Raw genomic sequence first — 27,239 nt, 5'->3', positions numbered from 1 at the left:
ATAGGGCCGAAAAAAAGGGAAAAAAAAAAGCAAATCAGCAATTGCCTAGGGAGGGAGGCAGGGAGCTCCCCAAGGGGGATAGACAGGGGCACAAGGAAGCTGGGGGCGGGGGCGTGAGTCAGGGGTGTGTCCGCTGGTCACATTCATCAAAGTTTAATATGTAGCGTGTATTGCATGTCGATCATGCAAAATAAAGCTGTAAGAAAGCCATTTGAGCCGCCCTTTATATAGCCAAGGAGAGATGTCAGTGGGCAGCCAGGTCTGTGGTCTGGAGCTTGGGGGCGATGAGGGATGAGTGGTCAGTGCCGATGGGCTCCTGGGTGGGAGGATCCGTGAAGCAGGGCTCTGGAGCACCTGACACTGGGGGTCAGGGCCGAGCAGAGCTGGAGGTCTGAGAATGTCTGCGTCCCCCATTCTTGTATCGAAGCCCTGACCCACCAATGTGATGGGATTGGGAGGTGGGGCCTTTGGGAGTGACTAGGGTCAGCTGAGGCCGTGAGGGTGGGGCCCCATGATGGCATCAGTAGCACAGACACCGGAGCTCTTGCCGCCGTGTGGGGACACGGGAAGAAGGCCGCCTGCAGGCCAGGAAGGGGCCCCACCAGACAGGAGCCTGAGCTGTGGTGGGAGGCGCCGTCCGAGGTGTCCGTCTCACAGCCCCAGTAGAATGAGGCTGTGCAGGTGAGCGGAGCCCGTGTGTATGAACCAGACGTTCGCCCAGAGGCCTGGGGGCTGAGCGTGTGTCGTCGTTAGGAACAGGAGCACACGCTGGTCACGTGAGGAAGCTGATGCCGTGGCCAGACACAGCGCCCGTTCTCAGAGGCGCGGGTAGGATGGCTGTAAGCAGGCCCAGTGAGGGGACCTCAGCCTCCTTCTGGGGCCCTGCCCGAGGCCTCCCCGCTGACGCTGCTGTGCTGCTGGGTGTGGGAGCCTGTGTCCTAGGCCGAGGATGTGCCCCTGATGAGAGCGGAAGTGAGCTGACTTAGGGACCAGGGGTCTTCAGTTCCTGCGGATCCCCCTCCAGGTCGTGGGCTCGCCCTCCGGGCTGCCTGCCCCAGGCAGTGGGAGTGGGGTGTGTGTGCGTGTGTAAGGGACTTGTCAGGGTTGAAGGCTGTGTGCCCAGAGCCTGGGGCCAAGAGAGGAAGCGTGTTCATGGCTCCCCGGGGACCCCTTCCCTCTCGGGTGCTGCCGTCCTTCTCCCTCCCTGCCTCCGACCCTGACCCAGACAGTCAGTGCGGGCAGTGCAGCAGAGGGGAGGGAGGGAGGAGGCCTGGTCCCCAAATCTGTCGTGCCCCCAGAGTGTCAAGGAAGAGAGCTCTGCGTTCTGGTCTGTAGTCGATGTTGGCAGAACCTCCACGGCCCAGGGCAGCGGCTGTGGCTGCCAGCAGGGCTAATCCCAGAGAAGCCAGGAGCCCCTCTCTGCCCCTCGGTGGTCTGGTTGGACTGGCGTGAGCCCCTGTGGGACAGTGGAGGCAGAACCGTGACCATGCCAGGGAACTGGCCCTAGAGTCCTGCTGACCTGCCCAGCGCTGGGGCCTGGCCACGTTTCACATCCATGGGCCAGGAGGTCTGCCCTGGTCACTCGGACACACGACGCGAGTGCGGGAGGCAACCCAGATGGGCCGTTCATGGAAGAAAGGTTGGTTTTCTTCTAAGACAGTTTTGGTCAAGATGTCTTGTGACGAGTCGCTGGTGATTTTAGAGGCAGGATACGCTCATTAAGCCTACCCCACCTTATCCCGAGGGCTCCACAGCGTCCCCCAGTCAGCTGGTCGGTGGCTGGTCTGGAGAGGAGCTGCGGCCCCTGCTCTGCCGTAGGACAAGGAAGGGGGACCCACCGGAGGCTTGGGGGGACGGACAGCGGCACCTGCGTACAGAGGGCAGCCGAGGGGCTCACTGCCCGCGGGGCCTCCGACTCGCTACACTTCACACAAGTTAAAGCACAGGATTCGTTCACGTGCACATGATTCGGTTTAAACGGTGACTGGCACTGATGACTGGCAACTTTCTAAAAGGGCTGTTAAGACCCTCACAAGTTCTGTCTTGCTGGAAACCACATTTAAAACTCAGAACCCACGCGTCAGCAGCTGCTCCACTTCCTACCCCACGGGGAGGTGGGGGGACCCCACTGTGCCTTCAAGCAGCGCCCGCATCAATCACCAACGTCCTCGTCACCGCTCCGGCCTCATTTCTTCCCTCTGTCGCCAAAGACGAGATTCCACGAACTTGTTTCCCCAGTCACCTGTGGTCGGTGACGCTCCAGAGTAGCAGAGAACTCAAGAGATGGGGGCTTCTGGGGGCCCCTCAGGGCTCACTGCCAGGAGGCCCCGGTGCACAGAGGCGGCTGCAAAGCTGGTCTCCCCTCAGCAGTCCCATCTGCTCCGGTCAGTCTTCACATCGGACAGTGTGATGGCCCGGAGAGGCAGCCGGCTTGTGTGTGTGTCTGTATGTATCTATAAGGTTAGGAATGTGTGTGCCTCTGATTTTTTTTTACACAGTTGCCTGCTCCGAGGCTTCATTAAGCCTGGAAAAACCACTTAAATAAAAAATGTTCAGTTTAAGAAAAATTAACAGTAAAATGAACTCTTTCCCTTTTTGGTGTACGGTTTTGTGAGTTTTAGCACACGTGTACAAATTTGTGTAACCACTACAGCCTGGCTTGTTTTGTGTAAAATGGTGATAATATTTGGACCTCACCCTCGTTAATGTTCCCTAGTTTCAAAAGAAGCCCAGTGACCTGTGTGATCGAGGTTGCATCGCTTGCGGCAAAACTCAGGCTTAGGTCACCCCTGTGGCTGAGACACAGAAGCCACTTGGGGCGCCAAGTGAGCTGCTGGGGGATCTTCGTGAAGCAAAAGCGCCGGAGAGATGTTTGTCCGCGGCTGAGCGAGCTTGGCGGGCGTGGGCTGCATGCGAGGGGCGGCCTGTCCCGAGTGACTGTTTGCTGCTGGACCTTCACAAGCCGTGCCCAAATACGGAAGAAACTCGTTCCAGTTGCAGAGGGATGTGGTTCTGCCCGTCCTGCTCTGTTCCAGCTCAGCTTCGAGGCGCTGGCTCTCTGTCCCTACGATGCTCTCACAGCCTCACACTGTCCGTTATTCGGGTCCAAGATGGACCGCACATCCGGCAGTTTCCGTCAGAGTCTGCGGCACAAGTGCCGGTTTTATAACATAGTGGAAATAAAGTAAGAGTGCAGAGTCCCCACGTCCAGGTGTCCGCCCGTCAGGCTGGACATGGGGGGCAGAGCCCTGCGTGCTGGACGTGGAATGCCTCTGTCGTCACACTTCATTTTAGATCTCGTTTTCGCTAGGGCGGAGATGAAGCCCGCTCAAGAAGTGATTAGAGCACGGCCCCCCGAGGACCTGGGGGCGGGGGCGGGGTTGGACCCCATCCGTCAGCCTCGGGAGCCAGACCCTGTGGACCTGGCTCTAAAGCCCCTTGAACCTTTGTACTGACAGGGGAGGGACAGGCACAGTAGCGTGTCATTTTCTGAGTGACTTCGTGGGAAATAAATTGTGGGTTGTGTGATGAGCTGTTCTGTTAATTGTGTCGATACTAATTGCTTCCAGGTGTTTACCTCCAACGGCCCCACCGTGATCATGCCCACCTGGTTCTGCTCCCGAGCTTGGTTCTCCCACGTGGGCCCGTTTGACGAGGGCGGGCGGGTAAGTGCGGGTTCTTGTGGATTCTTCCCCTGGGAGGGGCTTCCCGGGGCTTCCCAGCGCGGGCTAAGCCTCCCAGGGCGTGGCTGGGGCACGGCAAGGCCTGTGCTGTGCGGGAAGCTGGGGGGATTTCACACCTGCCTGCCCGGTTGCCTCATCCTGGTTTAAGAGCTGTTTGTGGGAGAGCGCAGGATGTGGGCAGTGTTCCCCCGGGCGGCGGCCCCGGGGCGTCTGGGTCCGGGCTGGCCTGGCTTCTTCCTCTGCATCCTTGCCTACCTGTGGGGCCTCATCCACTGAGCAGGGCCCACGCTGGGCCCTGGCCTAGAAATGGGGACGTGGATGCTCACGCGCTCTCCCTCCCTCCCGGCAGTCGTAAAGTGAACACGCCGGCACGGATCAGAAGGTAAATCTTAGGGTTAGTTTATTTTCCTTTAACCCCCCTTAAATTGGCTTTGAGAATGTGAGTTCTGGTCCTCGTGGTGGAGGAGGTGGTCCAGGCACGTTAAGGCCCACAGGCCAGAAGGTGGGGGTGACTCAGGTCCAGGCTCACCCTCTGCCCCCAGACCTTGGCCATGGCCCTGCCTGCTCTGAGTCTCCTCTCCACTTCAGGGGGACCTTCACTGACTGCACAGAGGCCACACAGACCCTTGGCTTGGGGCCAGCCCCCTCCCTGATCCCACCCAGCATTTCTCTGCCCATCCCCCCACCTCCGTCACTCACACGGCCTCATTTTGGAGGGAAAGGCCGGCCCCTCCACTGGACCCTGGCCGGACAGTCCCTCATGGCCACCCAGACGGGCCCTTCGGGAGCAGTGCTGGTCTCAAGCTTACAAACCAGGTGCTCGAGGGAAGCATGGTGCCCTGAGGGCTGCACTTAGGTTTGGGGGCTGGTCCTCAGCTGATTCTCTAGGTCCAAGAGGCTGCATTTCCTGCCCGTGGAGAGAAGGGCAGGGGACGGAAGCTGCCGGGATGCTCATGGTACTCAAGGACACGGAGCAAGATGGTGGTGAGGTCAGGGTGAGCGGGGCTGAGGGGTCGTGGGCCCAGTCGCTGTGAGCTGAGCTGGAACCTGCAAGGTGCACAGGCTTTAAATTGGGAAAATGCACTTCCAGAGGCAAGGTGGGGAAGGGTTGTTGGAGATTTGGAGGAGGGCGTGATCGGGCGCAGGGGTTTGGGTATCCCCAGGAGGCAACCGTTTCAGGCCCTTAAACAAGAAGGAGAGTGACAAAAATGGTGTGTGTTGATCCAGAACCTGGCTCTTCTGAGGGCCAGCCTGGCCTGGGTGGGGACGGCCTGGAGGGGGGTCGTGGTTGCTCAGAAGAGCTGCTGCCCAGCGGAGCAGACGCTTTTCAGACGCGCTCTTGCATCTGCGGGAAAGATCCCTAGGCTCGGAGTCGCTGTGTGACTTATGAGCTGTCACCCAGTCTCCGGAGGGTGGACCCGCACTCCTGTTGCTCAGACTCCTTTGTGTTTTAGCCATTCTGATCAGAGTTCTGTGATTTCTTGCATTTTAATTTGCATTTCCGAGATGGCTAAGGACATATAGCAATTTTTCATGTGCCGATTGGCTACTTGTATGTTATTTTAATGAAGTGTCCAGATCTTTTCCCAGTTTTAAGTGGGGTGTCTTCTCGTTGTGGAGTTGTTGGTGTTCTTGGTCAGATACTTGCTTGTGGGTATTTTCTCCCGTCCTTGGTCTCCGCGTTGTGGGATTTCTTCCCACTCCCACTTGTGCTCGTCCCAGATGCTGTCATGAGGACATCAGAGCAGCGAGGCTGGGGCTTCCACCCTGTTTTGTGGGTGTTACCTCCCCACCCTGGGGCGTCCTGCCCTGGACACAGGCCTCACAGGTGCTGCAGAGATTGGCCACTCAGCCACCCGGGGCCAGAAGCCGGCACCTTCTCTGGTGCGTTAAAAACCTCTCTTGGTATCAAAGAGGGTTTGTATTTTGTTATCTCTGTGTTTATCTCTTTAAATGCCCTTAATCTCACGTGCTCTTAATCTTAAACCTTTCCTGGTTGGCTTTTTTTTTTTCTTCCGGTTTTTGAAGGTATTTTGACTCCCACCTGTTGCCTGAACGGCAGCCGATAGATCACCCTATTCCCTCTTTCCTTTCTCTTGCCGATTTTGTTGCCTGATTTCTGCTCACATCAGAAGGCAACCCCATGTGCTGAGTCCCCAGCCGCCCATCTGTGTCCCTGGACTCAGCCTCACATGTCACGCTTCTCAAGGCCTTGGGTCCCTGCACGTTCAGACTGTGGTTCTGGACACGTGAAGGAGGGATGGGCTGGACAAAAAACCCCGGGTCACACCTTCCCTTGCGTGTCTTGAGAGCACAACTCCACGTTGCCTTGCTTTGCCTGGTGCTCCTCGGTTTCACTCAGCTTTGTAAGGTGCTCGACCTTTTCCTGGAGGCTCAGAGTATTCCTCCCTTGTGAAAGACTCATGGTTTCCCTGGGATTTGTCTTTTTTTTTTTTTAAACATCTTTATTGTAGTATAATTGCTTTACAATGTTGTGTTAGTTTCTGCCGTACAACAAAGTGAATCAGCTATATTCCCATATCTCCTCCCTCTTGAGCCTCCCTCCCACCCTCCCTATCCCACCCTGGTAGGTCGTCACAAAGCACCAAGCTGATCTCCCTGTGCTGTGCAGCAGCTTCCCACTAGCTGTCTGTTTTACATTTGGTAGTGTATATATGTCAATGCTACTCTGTCACTACATCCCAGCCTCCCCTTCCCCCATCCCGTGTCCTCAAGTCCATTCTCTACACCTGCATCTTTATTCCTGCCCTGCCACTAGGTTCATGAGTACAACTTTTCTATATTCCATATGTATTCATTAGCATACGGAATTTGTTTTTCTCTTTCTGACTTCACTCTGTATGACAGACTCTAGGTCCATCAACCTCACTATGAACAGCTCAGTTTTGTTCCTTTTTATGGCTGAGTAATATTCCATTGTATATATGTGCCACATCTTCTTTATCCATTCATCTGTCGATGGACATTTAGGTTGCTTCCATGTCCTGGCTATTGTAAATAGTGCTGCAATGAACACTGTGGCACGTGTATCTTTTTGAATTATGTTTTTCTCTGGGTATATGCCCAGTAGTAGGATTGCTGGGTCATATGGTAGTTCTGTTTTTAGTTTTTTAAGGGACTTCCATACTGTTCTCCATAGTGGCTGTATCAATTTACATTCCCACCAACAGTGTAGGAGAGTTCCCTTTTCTCCACACCCTCTCCAGCATTTATTGTTTCTAGATTTTTTGATGATGGCCATTCTGACTGGTGTGAGGTGATACCTCATTGTGGTTTTGATTTTCATTTCTCTAATGATTAGTGATGTTGAGCATCTTTTCATGTATTTGTTGGCAATCTGTATGTCTTCCTTGGAGAAATGTCTATCTAGATCTTCCTTGCATTTTTGGATTGGGTTGTTTGTTTTTTTGATATTGAGCTGCATGAGCTGCTTATATATTTTGGAGATTAATCCTTTGTCAGTTGCTTTTTTTGCAAATATTTTCTCCCATTCTGAGGGTTGTCTTTTTGTCTTGTTTATGGTTTCCTTTGCTATGCAAAAGCTTTTAAGTTTCACTAGGTCCCATTTGTTTATTTTTGTTTTTATTTCCATTACTCTTGGAGGTGGGTCAAAAAGGATCTTGTGTAATTGATGTCATAGAGTGTTCTGCCTATGTTTTCCTCTAGGAGTTTTATAGTGTCTGGCCTTACATTTAGGTCTTTTATCCATTTTGAGTTTATCTTTGTCTATGGTGTTAGGGAGTGTTCTAATTTCATTCTTTTGCATGTAGCAGTCCAGTTTTCCCAGCACCACTTGTTGAAGAGGTTGTCTTTTCTCCGTTATATATTCTTGCCTGCTTTGTCAAAGATAAGGTAACCATATGTGTGTGGGTTTATCTCTGGGCTTTCTATCCTGTTCCATTGATCTATATTTCTGTTTTTGTGCCAGTACCATACTGTCTTGATTACTGTAGCTTTGTAATATAGTCTGAAGGCAGGGAGCCTGATTCCTCCAGCTCCGTTTTTCTTCTTCAAGGTTGCTTTGGCTATTTAGGGTCTTTTGTGTTTCCATACAAATTGTAAAATTTTTTGTTCTAATTCTGTGAAAAATGCCCTTGGTAATTTGATAGAGATTGCATTGAATCTGTAGATTGCTTTGAGTGGTGTGGTCATTTTCACAAAGTTGATTCTTCCAGTCCAAGAACATGTTACTCCATCTGTTTGTATCATCTTTGATTTCTTTCATCAATGTCTTATAGTTTTCTGCATACAGGTCTTTAGCCTCCTTAGGTAGGTTTATTCCTAGGTATCTTATTCTTTTTGTTGCAGTGGTAAATGAGAAAGTTCCTTAATTTCTCTTTCTGATTTTTCGTTGTTAGTGTATAGGAATGCAAGAGATTTCTGTGCATTAATTTTGTATCCTGCTGCTTTACCAAATTCATTGATTAGCTCTAGTAGTTTTCTGGTGGCATCTTTAGGATTTTCTAGGTATAACATCATGTCATCTGCAAACTGAGTTTTAGTTGTTCTTTTCCAATTTTGATTCCTTTTATTTCTTTTTCTTCTCTGATTGCTGTGGCTAAAACTTCCAAAACTATGTTGAATAATAGTGGTTAGAGTGGGCACCCTTGTCTTGTTCCTGACCTTAGAGGAGATGCTTTCAGTTTTTTATCATTAAAATGATGTTGGCTGTGAGTTTGTCATATATGGCCTTTATTATGTTGAGGTAGGTTCCCCCATGCCCACTTTCTGGAGAGTTTTTATCATAAATGGGTGTCGAATTTTGTTGGAAGCTTTTTCTGTATCTACTGAGTTGATCATATGGTTTTTATCCTTTAATTTGTTAATATGGTGTATCACATTGACTGATTTGCATATTGAAGAATCTTTGCATTCCTGGGATAAATACCACTTGATCATGGTGTATGATCCTTTTAACGTGCTTTTGGATTCTGTTTGCTAGTATTTTGTTGAGGATTTTTGCATCTATGTTCATCAGTGATATTGGCATGTAATTTTCTTTTTTTGTGACATCTTTGGTTTTGATATCAGGGTGATGGTGGCCTCATAAAATGAGGTTGGAAATGTTCCTCCCTCTGCTATATTTTGGAAGAGTTTGAGAAGGATAGATGTTAGCTCTTCTCTAAGTGTTTGATAGAATTCACCTTTGAAGCCATCTGGCCCTGGGCTTTTGTTTGTTGGAAGATTTTTAATCACAGTTTCAATTTCAGTGTTTGTGATTGGTCTGTTCGTATTTTCTATTTCTTCCTGCTTCAGTCTTGGAAGGTTGTTCTTTTCTAAGAATTTGTCCATTACTTTCCAGGTTGTCCACTTTATTGGCATATAGATGTTTGTAGTAATCTCCCATGATCCTTTGTATTTCTGTGATGTCAGTTGTTACTTCTTCCTTTTCATTTCTAATTCTGTTGATTTGAGTCCTCTCCCTTTTTTCCTGATGAGTTTGGCTAATGGTTTATCAATTTTGTTTGTCTTCCCAAAGAACCAGCTTTTAGTTTTATCGATCTTTGCTATTGTTTCCTTCACTTATTTCTGATCTGATCTTTATGATATCTTTCCTTCTGCCAACTTTGGGGTTGTTTTGTTCTTTCTCTAGTTGCTTTAGGTGTAAGGTTAGGTTGTTTGAGATTTTTCTTATTTCTTAAGGTAGGATTATATTACTATAAACTTCCCTCTTAGAACTGCTTTTGCTGCATTGCATCGGTTTTGGGTCATCATGTTTTCATTGTCATTTCTTTCTTGGTATTTTTTGATTTCCTCTTTGATTTCTTCAGAGATTTCTTGGTTATTTAGTAGGTATTGTTTAGCTTCCATGTGTTTGTATTTTCTACAGTTTTTTTTCTTGTAATTGATATCTAGTCTCATAGCATTGTGGTCAGAAAAGGTGCTTGATATGAGTTCAGTTTTCTTAAATTTACTGAGGCTTGATTTGTGACCCAAGATGTGATCCTGGAGAATGTTCCATGTGCACTTGAGAAGAAAGTGTATTCTGTTGTTTTTGGATGAAATGTCCTATAAATGTCAGTTAAGTCCATCTGGTCTAATGTGTCATTTAAAGCTTGTGTTTCCTTATTTTCTGTTTGGATGATCTGTCTATCAGTGTAAGTGGGGTGTTAAAGTCCCCTACTATTATTGTGTTACTGTCAATTTTCCCTTTTATGGCTGTTAGCATTTGCCTTATATATTGAGGTGCTCCTATGTTGGGTGCATAAATATTTACAATTGTTATGTCTTCTTCTTGGATTGATCCCTTGATCATTATTTAGTGTCCTTCCTTGCCCCTTGTAATAGTCTTTATTTTAAAAGTTTATTTTGTCTGATATGAGTATTGCTACTCCAGCTTTCCTTTGCTTTTCATTTGCATGGAATATCTTTTTCCATCCCCTCACTTTCAATCTGTATGTGTGCCTAGGTCTGAAGTAGGTCTCTTGTAGACAGCATATATACAGGTCTTGTTTTTGTATCCATTCAGCCAGTCTGTGTCTTTTGGTTGGAGAATTTAATCCATTTACATGTAAGGTAATCATTGATATGTATGTTCCTATTACCATTTTCTTAATTGTTTGGGGTTCGTTTTTGTAGGTCTTTTCCTTCTCTTGTGTTTCCTGCCTAGAAAAGTTCCTTTAGCATTTGTGTAAAGCTGGTTTGGTGGTGCTGAATTCTCTTAACTTTTGCTTGTCTGTAAAGCTTTTGATTTCTCCATCGAATCTAAATGAGATCCTTGCTGGGTAAAGTAATCTTGGTTGTAGGTTTTTTCCCTTTCATCACTTTAAATATATCCTGCCACTCCCTTCTGGCCTGCAGAGTTTCTGCTGAAAGATCAGCTGTTAACCTTATGTGGATTAGCTTGTATGTTATTTGTTGCTTGTCCCTGGCTGCTTTTAATATTTTTATTTTGTGTTTAATTTTTGTTAGTGTGATTAATATGTGTCTTGGTGTGTTTTTCCTTGGGTTTATCCTTTATGGGACTCTTCACTTCCTGAACTTGATTAACTATTTCCTTTCCCCTGTTGGGGAAGTTTTCAACTATAATCTATTCAAATATTTTTTCAGACCCTTTCTTTTCTTCTTCTTATGGGATGCCTATAATTCAAATGTTGGTGTGTTTAATGTTGTCCCAGAGGTCTCTGAGACTGTCTTCATTTCTTTTCATTCTTTTTTCTTTATTCTGCTCTGCTGCAGTTATTTCCACCATTCTATCTTCCAGCTCACTTCACCATTCTTATGCCTCAGTTATTCTCCTATTGATTCCTTCTAGAGTATTTTTAGTTTCAGTTATTATATTGTTCATCACTGCTTGTTTGCTCTTTAGTTCTTCTAGGTCCTTGTTAAACGTTTCTTGTATTTTCTCCATTCTGTTTCTGAGATTTTGGATCATCTTTACTATCATTACTCTGAATTCTTTTTCAGGTAGTTTGCCTATTTCCTCTTCATTTATTTGGTCATGTGGGTTTTTATCTTGCTCCTTTCTCTGTCTTCTCATTTTGTCTAATTTACAGTATTTGAGATCTCCTTTCCCTATGCTGCAGGGTCGTAGTTCCTCTTGCTTCTGTCTTCTGCCCTCATTGGTGAGGTTGGTCCAGTGGCTTGCATTGGCTTCTTGATGGGAGGGACCGGTGCCTGTGTTTGTGGTGGGTGGAGCTGAGTCTTTTCCCTCTGATGAGCAGGACCATGGCAGGTGATGTGTTCTGGGATGTCTCTGAGCTTAGTGACTTTAGGTAGTCTGTGTGCTGATGGGTAAGTTTGTGTTCCTGCCTTGTTTGTTGTTTTGGTGCAGGCAGTTGTGTGGAGCCAGGTCTTGGATTCATACAGAGGCCTCTATGAGAGCTCTCAGTGATTAATATTCCCAGGGGCCAGGAATTCTCTAGTGGTCCAGCATCCTGGACTTGGTGCTCCCACCCCAGAGCCTCAGGCCCAACTTCTGGTTGGGGAACCAAGACCCCACAAGTCACTCGTCATGGCGATAAAGGGCATTAAAAAAAAAAAAAAGACTAACAAAACCCCAGACACAATGGTAAAAAGTAAAATCAAAGAAATGAAAACAGAAACAAGGTAACATGCACACACACAAAAGAAACAAAAACAGTACGAAATAAAACAAAAAGCAAGAGAACAACCAAAGAAAAGAACCCAAGAATGAAATCAAACAATTAAAAAGAAAACTAACAAAAACGCAAAACCAAAGAACAAAACCAAAGCAGAGTGCCAACTGAAGAATAAAGCAAAGAAACAAAACAAACTGACAAAAATGATTTTAAAAAAAGATAAAGGGGAAAGAGGACAGAACAGGAAAGCAATGTAGAAATAGAAATATTAAAAAATAAAAAATGTATTAATAAAAAAAGGGGAAACACAGAGCAACAGAAAATCAAAGTAGAAATGGAAATATAAAAAATATATTAAAGGAAAAGAAGAAAAAAATAAAGGAAAAGAACACAGAACAACAAAAAAGCAAAGTAAAAATAGAAATATATTTTTTAAAATTAATATGTTATACTACACGAAGATCCCAAGACTAAATAAAACAAAAAATACTAAAACACAAAAAGCCCCCCCCAAGAAAACAGAACCAACAACAGAATGACTCAAAGCATAATAAAAATGTTAGTAATAATTATATTTCCTGGGATCTCTGCTGTAAGTGTCCTTGAACATGCCATGAGCCACAGGCCACCTCTACCTCCCCAAGAGGCCCTCCTCTGCCTCTGGGCTGGTCTCTGGACCTGCTGTGGGCCTTGTGGGGACCACTTAGACTCTGATCTGGCCCAATTCCTGCAAAGTCCACAGCTGCCAGAGCTAGACCATTTGCATTTGTGGGAGCACTCATTGTCTACGCAGATATTCCATAGCTGCAAGGTCTACCTAGCTGATCGTGGGGATTTAATCTGCAGCTTGTGCAGCTGATGGAAAGATTTTCAATTCTCTTCCTTGGTTGCCCCTTTCCTAGGGTTCAGCTTTGGTTTTATCTGCACCTCTGCATTTGGCCCACCCACAGGAGTCTGGTCCTGAGGCTGCCTTGGAGGTCTTGGGTCTGCCCCAGTGAGGACAGGGCACAGAGGTGGTACGACTGCTTAGATTGCAGGAGCCACTGCAGTGCCAAATGCACAGGGAAGCTGGTGGCCATAGGCGCAAGAGATATGGCCCTAGTGAGGGCCTTTTCTGGTGCCCGGCACAAGGTGCATGATGGCCAGCCCTGGCCAGGCTTTTTCTGGTGCCTAGCCTGGCAGGAGGTGCACGAGAGCCAGCCCTGAGAGGGCTTCTTTTATTGTTCACCCGCAGGCACTGGTGTGTTGGGAGAGAGAGGCTACAATAGTGGCTGCATCCCCTGCGTGTGACTCCGCAGTAGCACCGTGCTTCCATGGCAGTCTGGTCTTCCTCTGTTGGCATTCCCTGCTGCAGATTTCCTCCCTCATGTCCCCTCAGTCCGTCTCCTCGCAGTTAACAGTGGTTCTCGCCCCAGGCCTACTCTCTAATCCCCACACTCCAGCTCCCAGCCCCCTTGCACCCCTGTGAACACATGTCCCAGTCCGGGGCATGTGGGGCCACGGTACAGACCATCTGTGTGGTTCTCACTCTGTCGCATCTGCCACAGGTCAGCCACTTCACCCTCCTCGGACCGCCTCAAATGCTTCCTTTCTGTCCCAGTCAGTTTCCCTGTCAGAGAGGGGATTTCCCCATCAGAGAGGGGGTTTCCCCAGATTCAGGAATCTCTCCTCCGCTTCAGCTCCCCCGCCCTGGGGTGCAGGTTCTATCCCACTTCCTCTCCTTCTCCTTCTTCCTTCTTTTTTTTGTCCTACCCAGTTATACAGGGATCTTTATAGTCCTCTTCAGAGTCCAAGGTCTTCTGCTAGTGTTCAGCCAGTGTTCTGTGGGAATTGTTGCGTCTATAGATGTATTCCTGATGCATCCATGGAGAGAGATGAACTCCACGTCCTCCTACTCCTCCACCATCGTAACTCCCTGGGATTTGTCTTAACGCTGATCTGGTTCCGATGTGTGGAACCAGGGCTGCTTTTATCTCTTTTTGGTTTATAGTTTTAAGTTTTAGCTGTCTGCCATTGTTGTGATTTTCTGTTTCAAAGACTAGTTATACATTGGCTAGATTTTCTTTGTCTTCTATTTTAACAACTTTTTCTTAACACTTTTTATTTATTTTATTATTTAATTTTCATTTTCATATTTTCCTACATTTCTTCAGTGTCCCTTATTACATTTTTATTCAGATCTGTTTTTCCTGGAGGACTTTCTAATTTAGTCTTCATTTCTCATATAATTTTGTCTTTTTCTTCTATTTCTGTTTTGACTTCAGTCAACTCTTTTATTTAAAAGGTTAATTGGGGCATAATTCACATACCATACAATTCACCTATTAAAATGTGCAGTTCAACTCTCTCGCTTCGTCTCAGTTTCCCCTTCCCCCGAAGCAAGAGAGTAGCACAGACATATATATACTACCAACTGTAAAATAGTCAGTGGGAAGTTGTTGTATAACAAAGGGAGTCCAGCTCGAGGATGGAAGATGCCTTGGAGGACTGGGGCAGGGAGGGTGGGGGGGACTCGAGGGGGGGGTAGGGGAAGGGAGGGAGTACGGGGATGTGTGTATGGAAACAGATGATTGAACCTGGTGTACCCCCAAAAAAATTTAAAAAATTAAAAAAAAAATGTGCAGTTCAGTGTATCTTAGCAAACTCACAGGGATGCACAACCATCACCACCATCTGATGTTACAAAACAGTTTCACCACCCCACCCCCCACCCCGAGAAGCCCACGTGCAGTCACACCGCCCCTGGCTCCCCAGCCCAGCCCAGGCTAATCCTCCTCCTCTCCTCCTCATGTCTGTCCTCCTTTTTGCGAGGGTCCAGTTTCGTTATTGAATTTCTGAATCAAGGAGGGTCTCCGCATCCTCAAGCCTTGTGGAGGACGTGATTTCACGTGGAGGGTTTTTCACAGGGTTTTTTCTCCGTCATGGTTTTTGTTGTTGTTGTTATTGGGGGTGAATTTCTGTCCACGGAGGTGTTTGTTTTCTGTTTCTTCTCATGTGGGCTTTACATCGCTGCGGTTCACGGGATTTCTACCTCAGGGTCGCCCCCTCTGTCACCCCAGAGAAGGGCAGCGAGTGTTGCAGGCAGGGAGGGGAGGAGGGGGTGTGTCTCTCCTTCTCTGTTTCCTTTTGTCTCACAGGATCTTGATCCACTTTCACCACATGTCTGAGGGTGCCTGCCCTTCCAACTACACATTTCTCACACCCCAGGGCATGGGGCCACTCCCCCCAGGCCTTCTCAGGGCCCATCTCCACGGACGACCGGTGGGGCTCAGCACCCCGTCTTCCTCGATGTCACCTCTTTCTCCCGTCGTGGCCGCTGTCACTGTTTCCAGCCAGTCAGGGGAGCCCAGGCTCTTTGTGAATCGGGGGTGGGGGGTGCCCTTCAGCTGGCGTGGAGCAGCCATGCCCCAGCCGCCTCCTCTGGCTAAATTCTCACTTGTCTCTTGCCAGAAATACGGAAACTCTGAGGTTGAGAGGACATTTTCTCTCCTTCCTAAATCTATAAAATGCAGCGTTACCATGTGCTTTCTGAAAGATGCCTTTGAAAATAGAATTAGAAAAAGGAAAACATATACAAATCACCAGTGAACCCATCACCACACATCTGCTGTGAACTTTTGAGTGGGGTCCTTTTGTCTTTCTTTTACTGTGGATATCTTTTAGCCGAGCTGCAAACACAATTTTGAAACTTGATTTTTTTTTATTAATTGGTTTATTCTTTGGCTGTGTTGGGTCTTTGTTGCTGTGTGCAGGCTTTCTCTCGTTGCGGCGTGTGGGGGCTACTCTTCATTGTGGTGCGTGGGCTTCTCATTGTGGTGGCTTCCCTTGTTGTGGAGCATGGGCTCTAGGTGCGTGGGCTTCAGTAGTTGTGGCACGTGGGCTCAGTAGTTGTGGCTCACAGGCTCTAGAGAACAGGCTCAGTAGTAGTAGTGCACAGGCTTAGTTTTTTCGTGGCATGTGGGATCTTCCTGGACCAGGGATCAAACCTGTGTCCTCTGCATTGGCAGGCAGATTCTTAACCACTGCGCACCAGGGAAGTCCCTGAAACTTGATTTTTAACTTAACATTTTATTATAAATCTTTTCATGTCCTTGTGCTCTTTGCGAAAACACTTTAGTCACCACATAGAGGTCCATCGAGTCACTGATTGAATCAACCACCAGATGCTGGAAGTGAGGTTGTTTGTGTGTTTCCTGTGTCACTAACAAGACTGTTCTGATTTCCTATTTGGCTGGTCTCTGTCTCGCTGCCCTGACTGCCTCACGGTGTATCAGAGACCCTGGGTGGCGATCCCCTGGGCAGGGGTGGCTTTGTGCAGGGACTGAGGCGGGCAGACTGGCTCTCAGTGTGCAGCTCAGGAGTGAGAGCTGAGTGGGCTGCTCCCGGAGGTGGTACTCAGGCCTGAACCAGGAGGCAGTGGAACTCGCACCTGGGCAACCACAGACAAAGAGCATCAGTTCTTCATGGACCCCAGAGGCTGGGTGCATAGGACCCAGTTGGGGGATACCCTTGAGCCAAGGAGCTGGCCAAGAGGGGCCAGGGGTCGCCTCTCCCCCAAAGGTGATGGCCATTGGGCTCCATCAGGACATCGAGACCTCAGAGGCCAGCTGTGCTGCCTTCCTCTTGGGGGTGGACAAGCTGGGAGGCAGCCGTGGCTTTATCAGAAGCAGTGGGCCCGGCCGTGATGCTGGCACTGCCTCGGTGGAACCAAGCTCAGGCTGGAGAACCGGCTGAGGAGGCAGAACAGGCTGGGGCCAGGGAGCAATGGCCTCTGTGCTGTCAGGAAACCAGCCTCTGCTCAGAGCAGGGGTCCCGCCAGCATCCCCAGCTCGCCAGATGCACACCGGGCGACCTCCTGTGCAGACCCTCTGCTCACTTCGTTTTCACCTTGAATTTAAGAAAGTGAGGGGAGCCAACTTGGTGTCCCCCATCAGGACTGAGATCCCCCAGCCCCAGACTGACCAGCAGGGTGGCTGTGGCCCCAGTGGCCAGCCCTGGTCTTAGCCCTTCTCCAGACGGGCCAGGAGGCCTGGGTTCTCACAGGACAGGAATACCCAGAGGGACACTGCAGACCCTCAGAGCCGTGTGCCTGTCAACAGTGAGGGGGTGGGTCTGCAGGCCAGCAGTGCAGGTCAGGGGTCAAGTTGGAGCATTGAGTGAGGGGGACACTGGGGCTTGCAAGGGTCCAACCCTTGGTCACCTTCTTGTCCTGAAGATGCCTTTAGTGGTCATGCTTGCCCAGCACCAGCTGCACGCTAGGGGCAGCTGGACTGTTGTTTTCCAGCTGAGGCCTCACAGGTTAGGCCAGGCTGGAGTGGCTGGGGCCCTGGGCAGACCCGCCTCTCCTGTCACCTGAATGAAGGCTCTGTCCTGAGTGGAGACATGTTTTTTTCATCCTGCAGGGTGTCCCCGAGGACCTGCTGTTCTTCTACGAACACCTGAGGAAAGGTGGTGGGGTCGTCCGTGTGGACCAGAGCCTCCTCCTCTACCGCTACCACCCCAGCGCAGCCACACACTCAGTCCTCGAGTACGCAGGTCCCGGGGTTCAGACCAGGCGGGGGGGGGGGGGGGGGCGGGGGCGGGGGCAGACACAGGCGACCCAGTCAGGTCTCCACCCTGAGGTGGGTCACCTGGGAGCATGGCCTGTGCGGGGCCACAGGGCACTCAGCCTCCCTGGAGGGAGGTTGTCCTAGGTCCGTGGACCAGCATTTCCCCAGGAGCAAGCACTTTTTTGAAGTGAGGTAGAATTCACATGTCAATGTTCTCTTGGGATCTTGTTCTCACTGCTTTGAGCTGATGGGACTCAGAGTGAGCCCGGCCCACTGCTGACACGATTACAGGTGGACTGGTGGCGCCCTCTTCCTTCTCCACCCATCAAGGGGAGGGCTGCTGGGACAGAGGTTGGGCCGCTCCCTACGTACGTGGGGCATCTTGAGCCCCCATCCTCTCATGGCCCACGCGTCCCCCAGGCCCCAAGGCTGGAGGCCGACCACCAGGGACAGGGCAGGGGAGGTGCTGAAAGTACAGGCAGGGTGAAGACGAGAGAGGGGTGTGTTTTTCTTTCTTTTCAGTTCGAAGTGTGTGTGGGCTCATATGTGTGTGTGTATGCACGTATGTTTGTGCACGTGTGTGGGTGTTACATTTCAAACACCTACGAGTATGTATCCCCCTCAGCGCTATTGTAATGCTGCTTACCTGGGGGTAGGGAGAAATGGGGCACTGAAACAGCTCTATGATCAGGGGACCTTTCGAATGTAAAGAGTGTGATGCAGGGACAGCATTTGTGTTTCTGGACGTAGAGGGGACTCTGTTCTTCCCCTGGAGGGTGTGAGACTCCTTGGAAGGTGTGGCTTCTCAGTTTCTGTCCTGATGCTGATTTGGGCGTGTGTCGCGGGCGGGGGGGGGGGGGGGTCCCACATTGCAGCATCATATTGATTTGGGAGAGTCTTGAACTTTTGCACGTGTGGTAAAACTTAGCTTCTTTGTTTTCCAGCTTTAAGCAATAGAGCTTGATTTCTCTTATCTTGTTAAGTCTAAATTTCAATGCAGTAGCTTTAGTGGAACTTCACTAGGAGTTTGTTGTCATGAACTTGACTCAATGCAAGTGTGATTTGCACACATTGGGTAAAGGTCATCTTCTAGGGAGATGTAACAGCCCTAAATGTGTATAATCCTATGTGTATAATCCTAATCACAGAGTTTCAAAATGCATGAGGCAAAAACTGACAGAAGTAAAGGGAGAAATAGACAAATTCACAATTACAGTTGGAGATTTTAATACTCCTATCTCAGTAATTGTTAGAAGTTGGGGGAGGTGGGGAGTCTGTGAGGATCAGAAGATTTCAACAACAATATTAACCAACATGACAATAGACATTTAAGGAATACTATACTCAACTGCAGAATACACATTCTTTTAAAGTGCAAGATAGATGTTACTTTGGACCAATAAACAAATCTGAATAAATTTCAAATGACTGAAATCATACTGGGCATGTTTTATGAATTAGAAATCATTATGACATCTTAAATATCCAAAATATCTGGAAATTGAGCAACCAAGGAAAAAAAATCACAAAGGGATAGTAGGAAAAAGATTTAACTTGACAAAACAGTATGTCAAAATTTGTGGAATTTAGCTAAAGCAGAGTTTATAGTAAAATTTTATAGCTTTAAAAGCTTATATTATAAAAGAAGAAACTAAGCAATTATCTAAGTCTCCACCTTTAAAAGTTACAAAAGTAATAGCAAAGTAAATTCAAAGTAAATGAAGGAAAGGAATGAAGAAGGTAAAATTGAAAATGGACAGTCAATAGAAAAAAAATCAGCAAAATCAAGAATTGGTTTGAAATAAAATCAGTACAATTGACAAACCTATAACAAGATTGATTTTTAAAAGAAAACAGATTATCAATATACTGGGAATTAAGAAGGGGATATCACTATAGATCCAACAGATATTTAAAGTATAAATCATAGAGAATTCCCTGATGGTCCAGTGATTGGGATTCTGCGCTTCCACTGCAGGGGGCACAGGTTCAATCCCTGGTTGGGGAACTAAGATCCCACATGCTGTGTGGCATGGCCAAAAAAAAAAAAGTATAAATAATAATTAAATACTAGATTAGTAATTTAAAAGCACTTCATAAAGAAAAGCCAAGCCAGATGGCTACACTGAATATTCTATCAAAAATGTAAGGAAGAAATAATACCAATTTTACATAAATTCTTTTAGGAAATAGAAGAGGAGACAGATCTGTTGGGTTTTGGGAGGGAGGAGGTTCACAGTCACTCCATGAGACCAGCATCATTCTGAAGTCAAAAATGTTATAAGAATATTACAAGAAAATAAAATTACAGACCAGTATCCCATATGAGAATAGATGTGAAAATCATTCACAAAATATTACCAAGGCAAATTCAGAAATATATATGAAAGGATAATACATCATGAATACAAGTCTGGTTTAACATTCAAAAATCAATTAGTATGATTTCCTACGGTATCAGAATAGAGGATAAAAATCACACAACCAACCCAATAGATGCAGAAAAAGCATTTGACAAAATTCAATACCCATTCATGATTTAAAAAAAAAACTCAGCAAACTAGAAATAGAAGGAAACTTTCTCAGTCTGATAGTATCTACACAAACCTATAACTAACCTCAATAACTGAAGACTGAAGGCTTTCCCTTCTAAGATCAGGAGGAAGTGATCTCCTGGTCACTCCTCTCACTACTTCTATTCAACACTTTAGTGGAGGTCAGTGGAATAAGACAGGAAAAAGATATAAGCATTAGAAAGTGGAAAACTAGCATCATTTGTAGATGGCATGATTGTGTTTCATAGGAAATCAAAACCAATAATTTAGTGAGTTTTCCAGGATATGTTTATATACTTGCAATAAACAACTGAAAAAATGCAGTTTTAAAAATGTACAGCAGCATCAATAATAAAATACTTTTGAGTAAGTTTAATAAGGTATGTCTATATCTGCTAAAATCTACTCCAAAAAATGCTGAGGGAAATTAAAGAAAACCTATAAAATAGATGGAGAGATATACCACATTCATGGATTGGAAGACAGTTTTTTTTTTTAATAAATTTATTTATTTATTTATTTATTTTAGTGGCTGTGTTGGGTCTTTCTTGCTGTGCACGGGCTTTCTTTTTAGTTGTGAGTGGGGGCTACTTGTTCATTGTGGTGCGCGGGCTCCTCATTGCTATGGCTTCTCTTGTTGCAGAGCACGGGCTCTAGGCACATGGGCTTCAGTAGTTGCAGCACATGGCCTCAATACTTGTGGCTCACCAGCTCTAAAGCGCAGGCTCAATAGTTGTTGCACACGGGCTTAGTTGCTCTGTGGCATGTGGGATCTTCCTGGAGCAGGGCTCGAACCCGTGTCCCCTGCATTGGCAGGCGGATTCTCAACCACTGCGTCACCTAGGAAGTCCCGAGATTCAGTATTGTTAATGTCATTTCTCCTCAAACTGATCTGTAGATTCAATGCAATCCCAGTAAAAGTCCCAGCTTGCTTCTTTGTAGAAACTGATAATCTGATTTTAAAATTCACATGAAAATCAAAAGACCCAGAGTGGCCTAAACAATCTTGAGCAAAATTTGAGGTCTTATTGTGCCTGATTTTAAGACTCACTCTGAAGCTATTAACAATCAAGAAAATGTATTGATAGCGTAAAGATAGACATACACATCAATGAAACAGAGCAGAGAGTCCAGAAATAGACTCACAATTGATTTTCAGTAGTCTCCAAAGGCATTCAATGGAAAAAGAAAAAATATTTTGAACGAATGGATATCCATATGGAAAAAAAAATCTCATGCCGTATAGAAAAATTAATTCTCTATGGCTTAGATATAAATATAGAAGCAGCTAAAATATAGTTTCTAGAAGAAAACATCAGGGAATATCTTAACAGCTTGAGGATAGGAAAAAGTTTATTAAAGAAGACACTAGAATCTTTAGCCTTTTTTTTTTTTTTTTCCTGCATTGGGTCTTAGTTGTGGCACGTGGGCTCTTCATTGCAGCGCACGGGCTCTTTGTTGCATCATACAGGCTTCTCTCTAGGTGAGGTGGGCAGGCTCAATAGTTGTGGCCCGTGAGCTTAGTTGCTGTAGCATGTGGAATCTTAGTTCCCTGACCAGGGATCGAACCTGCGTCCCCTGCATAGGAAGGCAGATTCTTAACCACTGGACCACCAGGGAAGTCCCTCTTTAGCCACTTAAAATTGATAAATTGGACCTCATCAAAATTAAAAACTTTTGCTCATAAAAAGACACCATTAGGAAAATGAGTAGACAAACCACAGACTGGGAGAAAATATTCATAATCTATATATCTCACAGAGGGCTAGTATGGAGGATATATTAGGAACCCCGTCACCGAAAAATAAAAAGAAAATCTAATAAAAACAGGCAAAATACTCGAATGGACATGACACTTCACAAATAAATAATATATAAGTGGTCAGTCCATGAAAAAGGGTTCATCATTATTACCAGAGAATGCAAACCAAACTCTGCACACCCACTAGAAGGATTAAAATTAACGTCTGCAATTTCAAATCATGCTGAGGACGTGCATGCGTTCTTCTCATGAGTGTAAACACAGTACCTCCTCTTTTGAAAACTGTCGGGCTTTATTTTATTAATTAAATTGATACCTGCCCTCTGACCCAGCAATTCCACATCTAGGTGTTTATCCAAGAGAAATGAATACATTGCTCAACATTTTTCTATTAGTAGCCAAGAATGGGAACAACCCAGATGCCCGTCAGCAGGTGATGGATAAACACTGCTGTAACGGAGCACTCCTCAACACTAGAAGAAAACAAATGACTGATACCTGCAAGAATGGAGGTTAATGTAAAAACTATATATATAGTTAGTAAAAGAAATCAGATACAAAAGCATGCATACCGTGGCTTCCACTTGAATGAAGTTCTCAAACAGGCAGAACTAGTCCACAGTGACAGAAGCAAGACTGGTTTTCTCAGAGGAAAGGAGGTACAAGGGAGCTTTCTGGGGTGATGGAAGTGTCCTGCCTCTTGATGGGGGTGTGGGTTACATGGGTATGTGTCTTTGTCATAACCATATGACTTGTATGTACACTTAAGATCCTTGCTCCTACTCAATGTGAATTTCATTAAAATTTTTTAAATATCTGGCAAATGTTTCTGCAAAGAAGTTATCACTTTCCCACCATCCATAAATGGAGTTGGAAACGCTCAGTGAATAAAGTAAAAAGATGGTTTTCTGGGCATGAATCTTCTGTAGAGCTCAGAAATGCCTGGACACCCGGGGTCCCCTGCAGAGCCAACCGGTGCCTGGACACCCAGGGTCCCCTGCAGAGCCGACCGGTGCCTGGACACCCGGGGTCCCCTGCAGAGCCGACCGGTGCCTGGACACCCGGGGTCCCCTGCAGAGCCGACCGGTGCCTGGACACCCGGGGTCCCCTGCAGAGCCGACCGGTGCCTGGACACCCGTGGTCCCCTGCAGAGCCGACCGGTGCCTGGACACCCGGGGTCCCCTGCAGAGCCGACCGGTGCCTGGACACCCGGGGTCCCCTGCAGAGCCGACCGGTGCCTGGACACCCGGGGTCCCCTGCAGAGCCGACCGGTGCCTGGACACCCGTGGTCCCCTGCAGAGCCGACCGGTGCCTGGACACCCGTGGTCCCCTGCAGAGCCGACCGGTGCCTGGACACCCGGGGTCCCCTGCAGAGCCGACCGGTGCCTGGACACCCGGGGTCCCCTGCAGAGCCGACCGGTGCCTGGACACCCGGGGTCCCCTGCAGAGCCGACCGGTGCCTGGACACCCGTGGTCCCCTGCAGAGCCGACCGGTGCCTGCACACCCGGGGTCCCCTGCAGAGCCGACCGGTGCCTGGACACCCGTGGTCCCCTGCAGAGCCGACCGGTGCCTGGACACCCGGGGTCCCCTGCAGAGCCCACCGGTGTCTGGACACCCGGGGTCCCCTGCAGAGCCGACCGGTGCCTGGACACCTGGGGTCCCCTGCAGAGCTGAGAAATGCCTGGACACCTGGGATCCACTGCAGAGCTGAGAAATGCCTGGACACCTGGGATCCCCTGCAGAGCTGAGAAATGCCTGGACACCTGGGATCTCTTCCATCGTCTCCTGAAGGTTCATGTACTCGTGCCCTCACCTTGAGCTCCTGTGAAGCAAGGTACCATGAAGGCACGTCTGTGATGACCCTGGTGGTGACCTCCTGCTCCCCACCCACAGTGTGGAGGGTGCTCGTGTATCTGGGGGACCAGGCAGCCAGCCAGATGGCTTGTGCCACACACACCCTCATCCTGTTTTCATGCTTTGTCTTTTATGTTGAGACTTTTTTCCCCTCTTTTTTGCAGCGTGAGGCTTTGCCACCCACAACGTGAAAGAGGTGATCTCATGTTAGTTTCTGTGTTGGATTAAAGTCTTTGAGCAGCGAGACCTCACAGAGCAGTGAGCGCTAATGACACCCTCCGGCTTGTCAGTAACTGAATTCCTCCAAACTCTCTCCCCAGAAGCCCTCTGTGTGAGAGGCTCCCTGAATCGTGTCCTCTACATTTTAAATTGAGAATGATCAGCATTTATATCATTTAACAATTTTCACTCTAAAATATTTCTGACAGCCAGAAGGCATAAAGGAATTGTCTTTGAAATGAAAAGTTACCCATTCCCCCAGACCTCCTGCATCTCCCAGGTCCCATTTCCTGGTGTCCTGAGAGGGATGTTCATTTGCCATAAGATCCATTTCTTTACACTTTTACACATGTGACGTCCTCTAAACAACATGCTTTCCCTCTTTAAAAATGTGGTGTCGGTGGCAACGTTCTGCCTCATTCTTTCTGGAAGTCGCTGTGCTCCCCACCCTCAGGGCTGAGCCTGCGTGGAGACCTTGCTCCTCCGTCTTCGTCACCGCGTCACTCTTCCTGCCGTCCCGCTGCTGAGGGTCCACACACTCCGCCCTCCCCCCACCCCCAGCCTGCTGCCTCCTGCTGCAGTGTGCATCCCTGACGCCGCCCTCCTTTCCAGAAGTTATGGAAATGCTGACCTAGGGGTCTGGGGAAACCTGTGAGCAGCTCCCACGTGCCCAGCTCTCAGCAGAGCCTCCTGGCAGGGGTAAGACCAGGACACACCTGGTCTGTTCTCCCGAGTAAATAAGAACTGAGCAGCGTGGTGGAGAAGGGGACCTGCAGGACAGCGGCAGCAGGAAGGGTTTCGCTGTCCACAACATGGATGTATTGGTGGCAGTTTCTGAGTTGTGTGGTCTCATCATGCGCTGTGTCCTCAGACCAGAGACCGGACTCCGGAGGCACAGGGAAGGCGCGAGGCAGGGGCTGCAGCCTCAGACTGACAGACCCTCCGAATCCACGCCATGGGCAGTGGGAGGTGGGGGCCAGATCCGTCCCTCCCCACAGGCACCGTTTCCAGCTGAGACAGCCTGTGCTGCTCAGACAGCCTGTCACCCCTGGGTCTGGCGGGTGCCCTGGCGCGGGCCCCACGCTGTCCTGGTCCCTGAGCATTAAGCAGAGTCCTGGTCAGGCCATTTTGTTTCCTTGTAAGTGTCCCCAAAGCCTTGGGGCATTTTCTTTGGCAGTTCCACTGAATTGTTCATCAAGTTGAAGAGAGTTGACTGGGTAAAAAAAGAAGCGATTAAGTCATAGAAGTGGCCAGACCTTGTGCCAACAAAAGTAATTTAAAAAGGAAAGGAAAAGGAGAGGAAACCGTGGAGCAGAGGGTGAGACCTGCCCTGGTGTCTGTGGCCCCTTCTTTCCTGCTGCCCCTGGGGTGGAAGATGTGCTGGGGTCCCGGGCAGGGCCTGGAGCGTGGTGCATGTCCTGCTGCTGGTGGGGACCCAGGGCCTGTCCCATCTCTTCCTTGCTGTCAGGGTCTATGGGTTTGTCAGAGCTCACTTGCAGGAAGTTCAGTTGTTTTGTTCTCAGAGTCGTCCTTCCTTCCTGAGATGCTGCCAAAGCTGCGTGTTGAGTGCTGTGCTGGAGTGTGTCTAGCTTATGCTGAATGGCCCAGGTTGGGGAGTTATTCACCTTCATGAGCCCCAGTAACAACCCTCCCCCAATGAAATCATGGCTGCTCAGCACAACCCTGATTGAGACATTTCACGTGGGAGGTGGGTGGACAGACCACAGGAGGAGCCCGGCGGTCAGAGCCCGCCCCCGGGCAGGCGGAAACCAGCACGCCGGTCACATTAAGGTGGACATCACTATGTGGCCCCCACACTCCCACCCGGGGAAGCTGCTCCCCTGAGATGCCTTGTGGGGCCCTCAGAGCTGGTCACCATGGAGAAGGCAGTGGGGTGGTGGCTGCTGGACTGCAGGTTCAATACTTGCCGCAGGGTGCCCCGGGGCCAGACAGCGGGATGGGGCTGAACCTACGCTGTAGAGGGCGGGGGGCTGCAGCGGGCCTGTGCCTGGCCTAGAACACTAGGTCTTGGGACTCCAAGGAGGGTCCATGGAGGGTGCTTCCAGGTATAAACTGATTTTATACGAGTGTGCCACCCTTCCTTAAGTCAGAGGTTTCTCTGGGAAGGAAGGCCGGGGTCAAGTTTGGTCCACTGTGTGCCTGCAGAAGCTCCCACTTAACCTTTCCAATTCTTTTTTTTTTTATTAATTAATTAATTTATTTTATTGGCTGTGTTGGGTCTTTTTTTTGCCGTGCGTGGGCTTTTAGTTGCGGTGAGTGGGGGCTACTCTTCGTTGTGGTGTGCGGGCTCCTCATTGCCGTGGCTTCTCTTGTTGTGGAGCACGGGCTCTAGGCACATGGGCTTCCGTAGTTGCAGCGCACGGGCTCAACAGTCGTGGCTCACAGGCTCTAAAGTGCAGGCTCAAGAGTTGTGGCACACTGGCTTAGTTGATCTGCAGCGTATGGGATCTTCCTGGGGCAGGGATCGAACCCGTGTCCCCTGCATTGGCAGGGGGATTCTCAACCACTGCGCCACCTAGGAAGCCCAGCCTTTCCAATTCTTAAGTGATGGTTTCATGTCTGTGCCTCGGGCTCTGTCCCTGCATCCAACCATTTAACCTAGAAACAGCTGATGTGCTGTCCTCCTCAGGCACTGGGGCTCGGGCAGCTGGAGGCCCCAAGGGCCGGCCTGGACCTCAGGTCTGCATGTGGCAAGGGGCCAAAGGAGGGGGTCCTGCCTAGGGAAGGTGACTTGTGGGTCACCCACCTGCACAGCTTCCACAGGACACAGAGCCACATGGTGGCTCAAGGTGAGGGGGTTGTGTCCAGGCCTCTCTGGTCATGTTTACCATGGTGGCAGGTGCCGGACCTCAGGGTGGTCGGGTCTTCCTTGGGCTCCCCGAGTTCTGTGTTCCCCACGCTTCCCAAGTGTGTGGACATGAGCTCAGCACGTGCGAGGGTCCATGTGGAGCCATGAGGGTGGGTGAGGGGTGTGACCTTGTTGTCCCGGGCTCCTTGGTTTCAGTCACTCAGCCGACAGCTGGAGTGCTGCCCCAGGAGACCCAGACTGGGGGCACTGTGGGGCAGGCGCAGGGGTGAGGGAGAAAGGCCTAGGGTGGCTGGCGAGGCCCTGCCCTCCTGGGTCACGGCCCCCCTTCCCCCTCATCCTCTGCAGGACCACCATCTGGACCCATCGTGTCCGCTTCTTGGAAGAGCGGGCGCTGCCCCGCTGGGCGACGTTCACCATCTGGAATGCGGGCCGGCAGGGCCGCCGGCTCTACCGCAGCCTGACGGCGGGGTCACGGCGCAAGGTGGGGGCCCACCCCTTGTCCCTCCCACCCCTCCCCCACCCAGCAGCACTGCCCCTGAGGCTGGTGTCCCGTGTCCCGCCCAGGTGGTCGCCTTCTGCGATGTGGATGAGAACAAGATCAGGAGAGGCTTCTACTGCTACGAGGACTCTCAGGTGCGGGCCACCTTCCCGGGAGCCCCGTGGTCACGCATGGGGCCGCCCACGCCCCGCCCCGCCCCGCCCGGCCCGCCTCTGGGGCACCAT

The 27,239-nt window shown here is 49.1% G+C and overlaps 1 protein-coding gene across 6 annotated transcripts in view; it reads left to right on the top strand.

Moving 5' to 3' along the window:
• Positions 1-27,239, top strand: part of B3GNTL1 (UDP-GlcNAc:betaGal beta-1,3-N-acetylglucosaminyltransferase like 1) — a 117,583-nt gene that overhangs the window by 78,724 nt on the left and 11,620 nt on the right. For 5 of the 6 annotated variants that reach the window (XR_009049930.1, XM_057714669.1, XM_057714666.1 and 2 more), the window contains 4 exons: positions 3,570-3,665; positions 17,149-17,273; positions 26,862-26,997; positions 27,081-27,149. Coding sequence is in view for 5 of the 6 variants with exons in the window: in XM_057714669.1 (XP_057570652.1) it covers positions 3,570-3,665; positions 17,149-17,273; positions 26,862-26,997; positions 27,081-27,149 (426 nt within the window). In the remaining variant the exon portion in view is untranslated. The remainder of the gene's footprint in view (positions 1-3,569; positions 3,666-17,148; positions 17,274-26,861; positions 26,998-27,080; positions 27,150-27,239) is intronic. The other variant, XM_057714667.1, reaches the window with a different exon arrangement.

This window comes from Hippopotamus amphibius, chromosome 17 (genome assembly GCF_030028045.1).
Source record: "Hippopotamus amphibius kiboko isolate mHipAmp2 chromosome 17, mHipAmp2.hap2, whole genome shotgun sequence".
NCBI classification, from domain to species: Eukaryota; Metazoa; Chordata; class Mammalia; order Artiodactyla; family Hippopotamidae; genus Hippopotamus; species Hippopotamus amphibius.
Note: the sequence above shows the minus strand (reverse complement) of the source record. Positions and strands in the feature narration are given on the sequence as shown.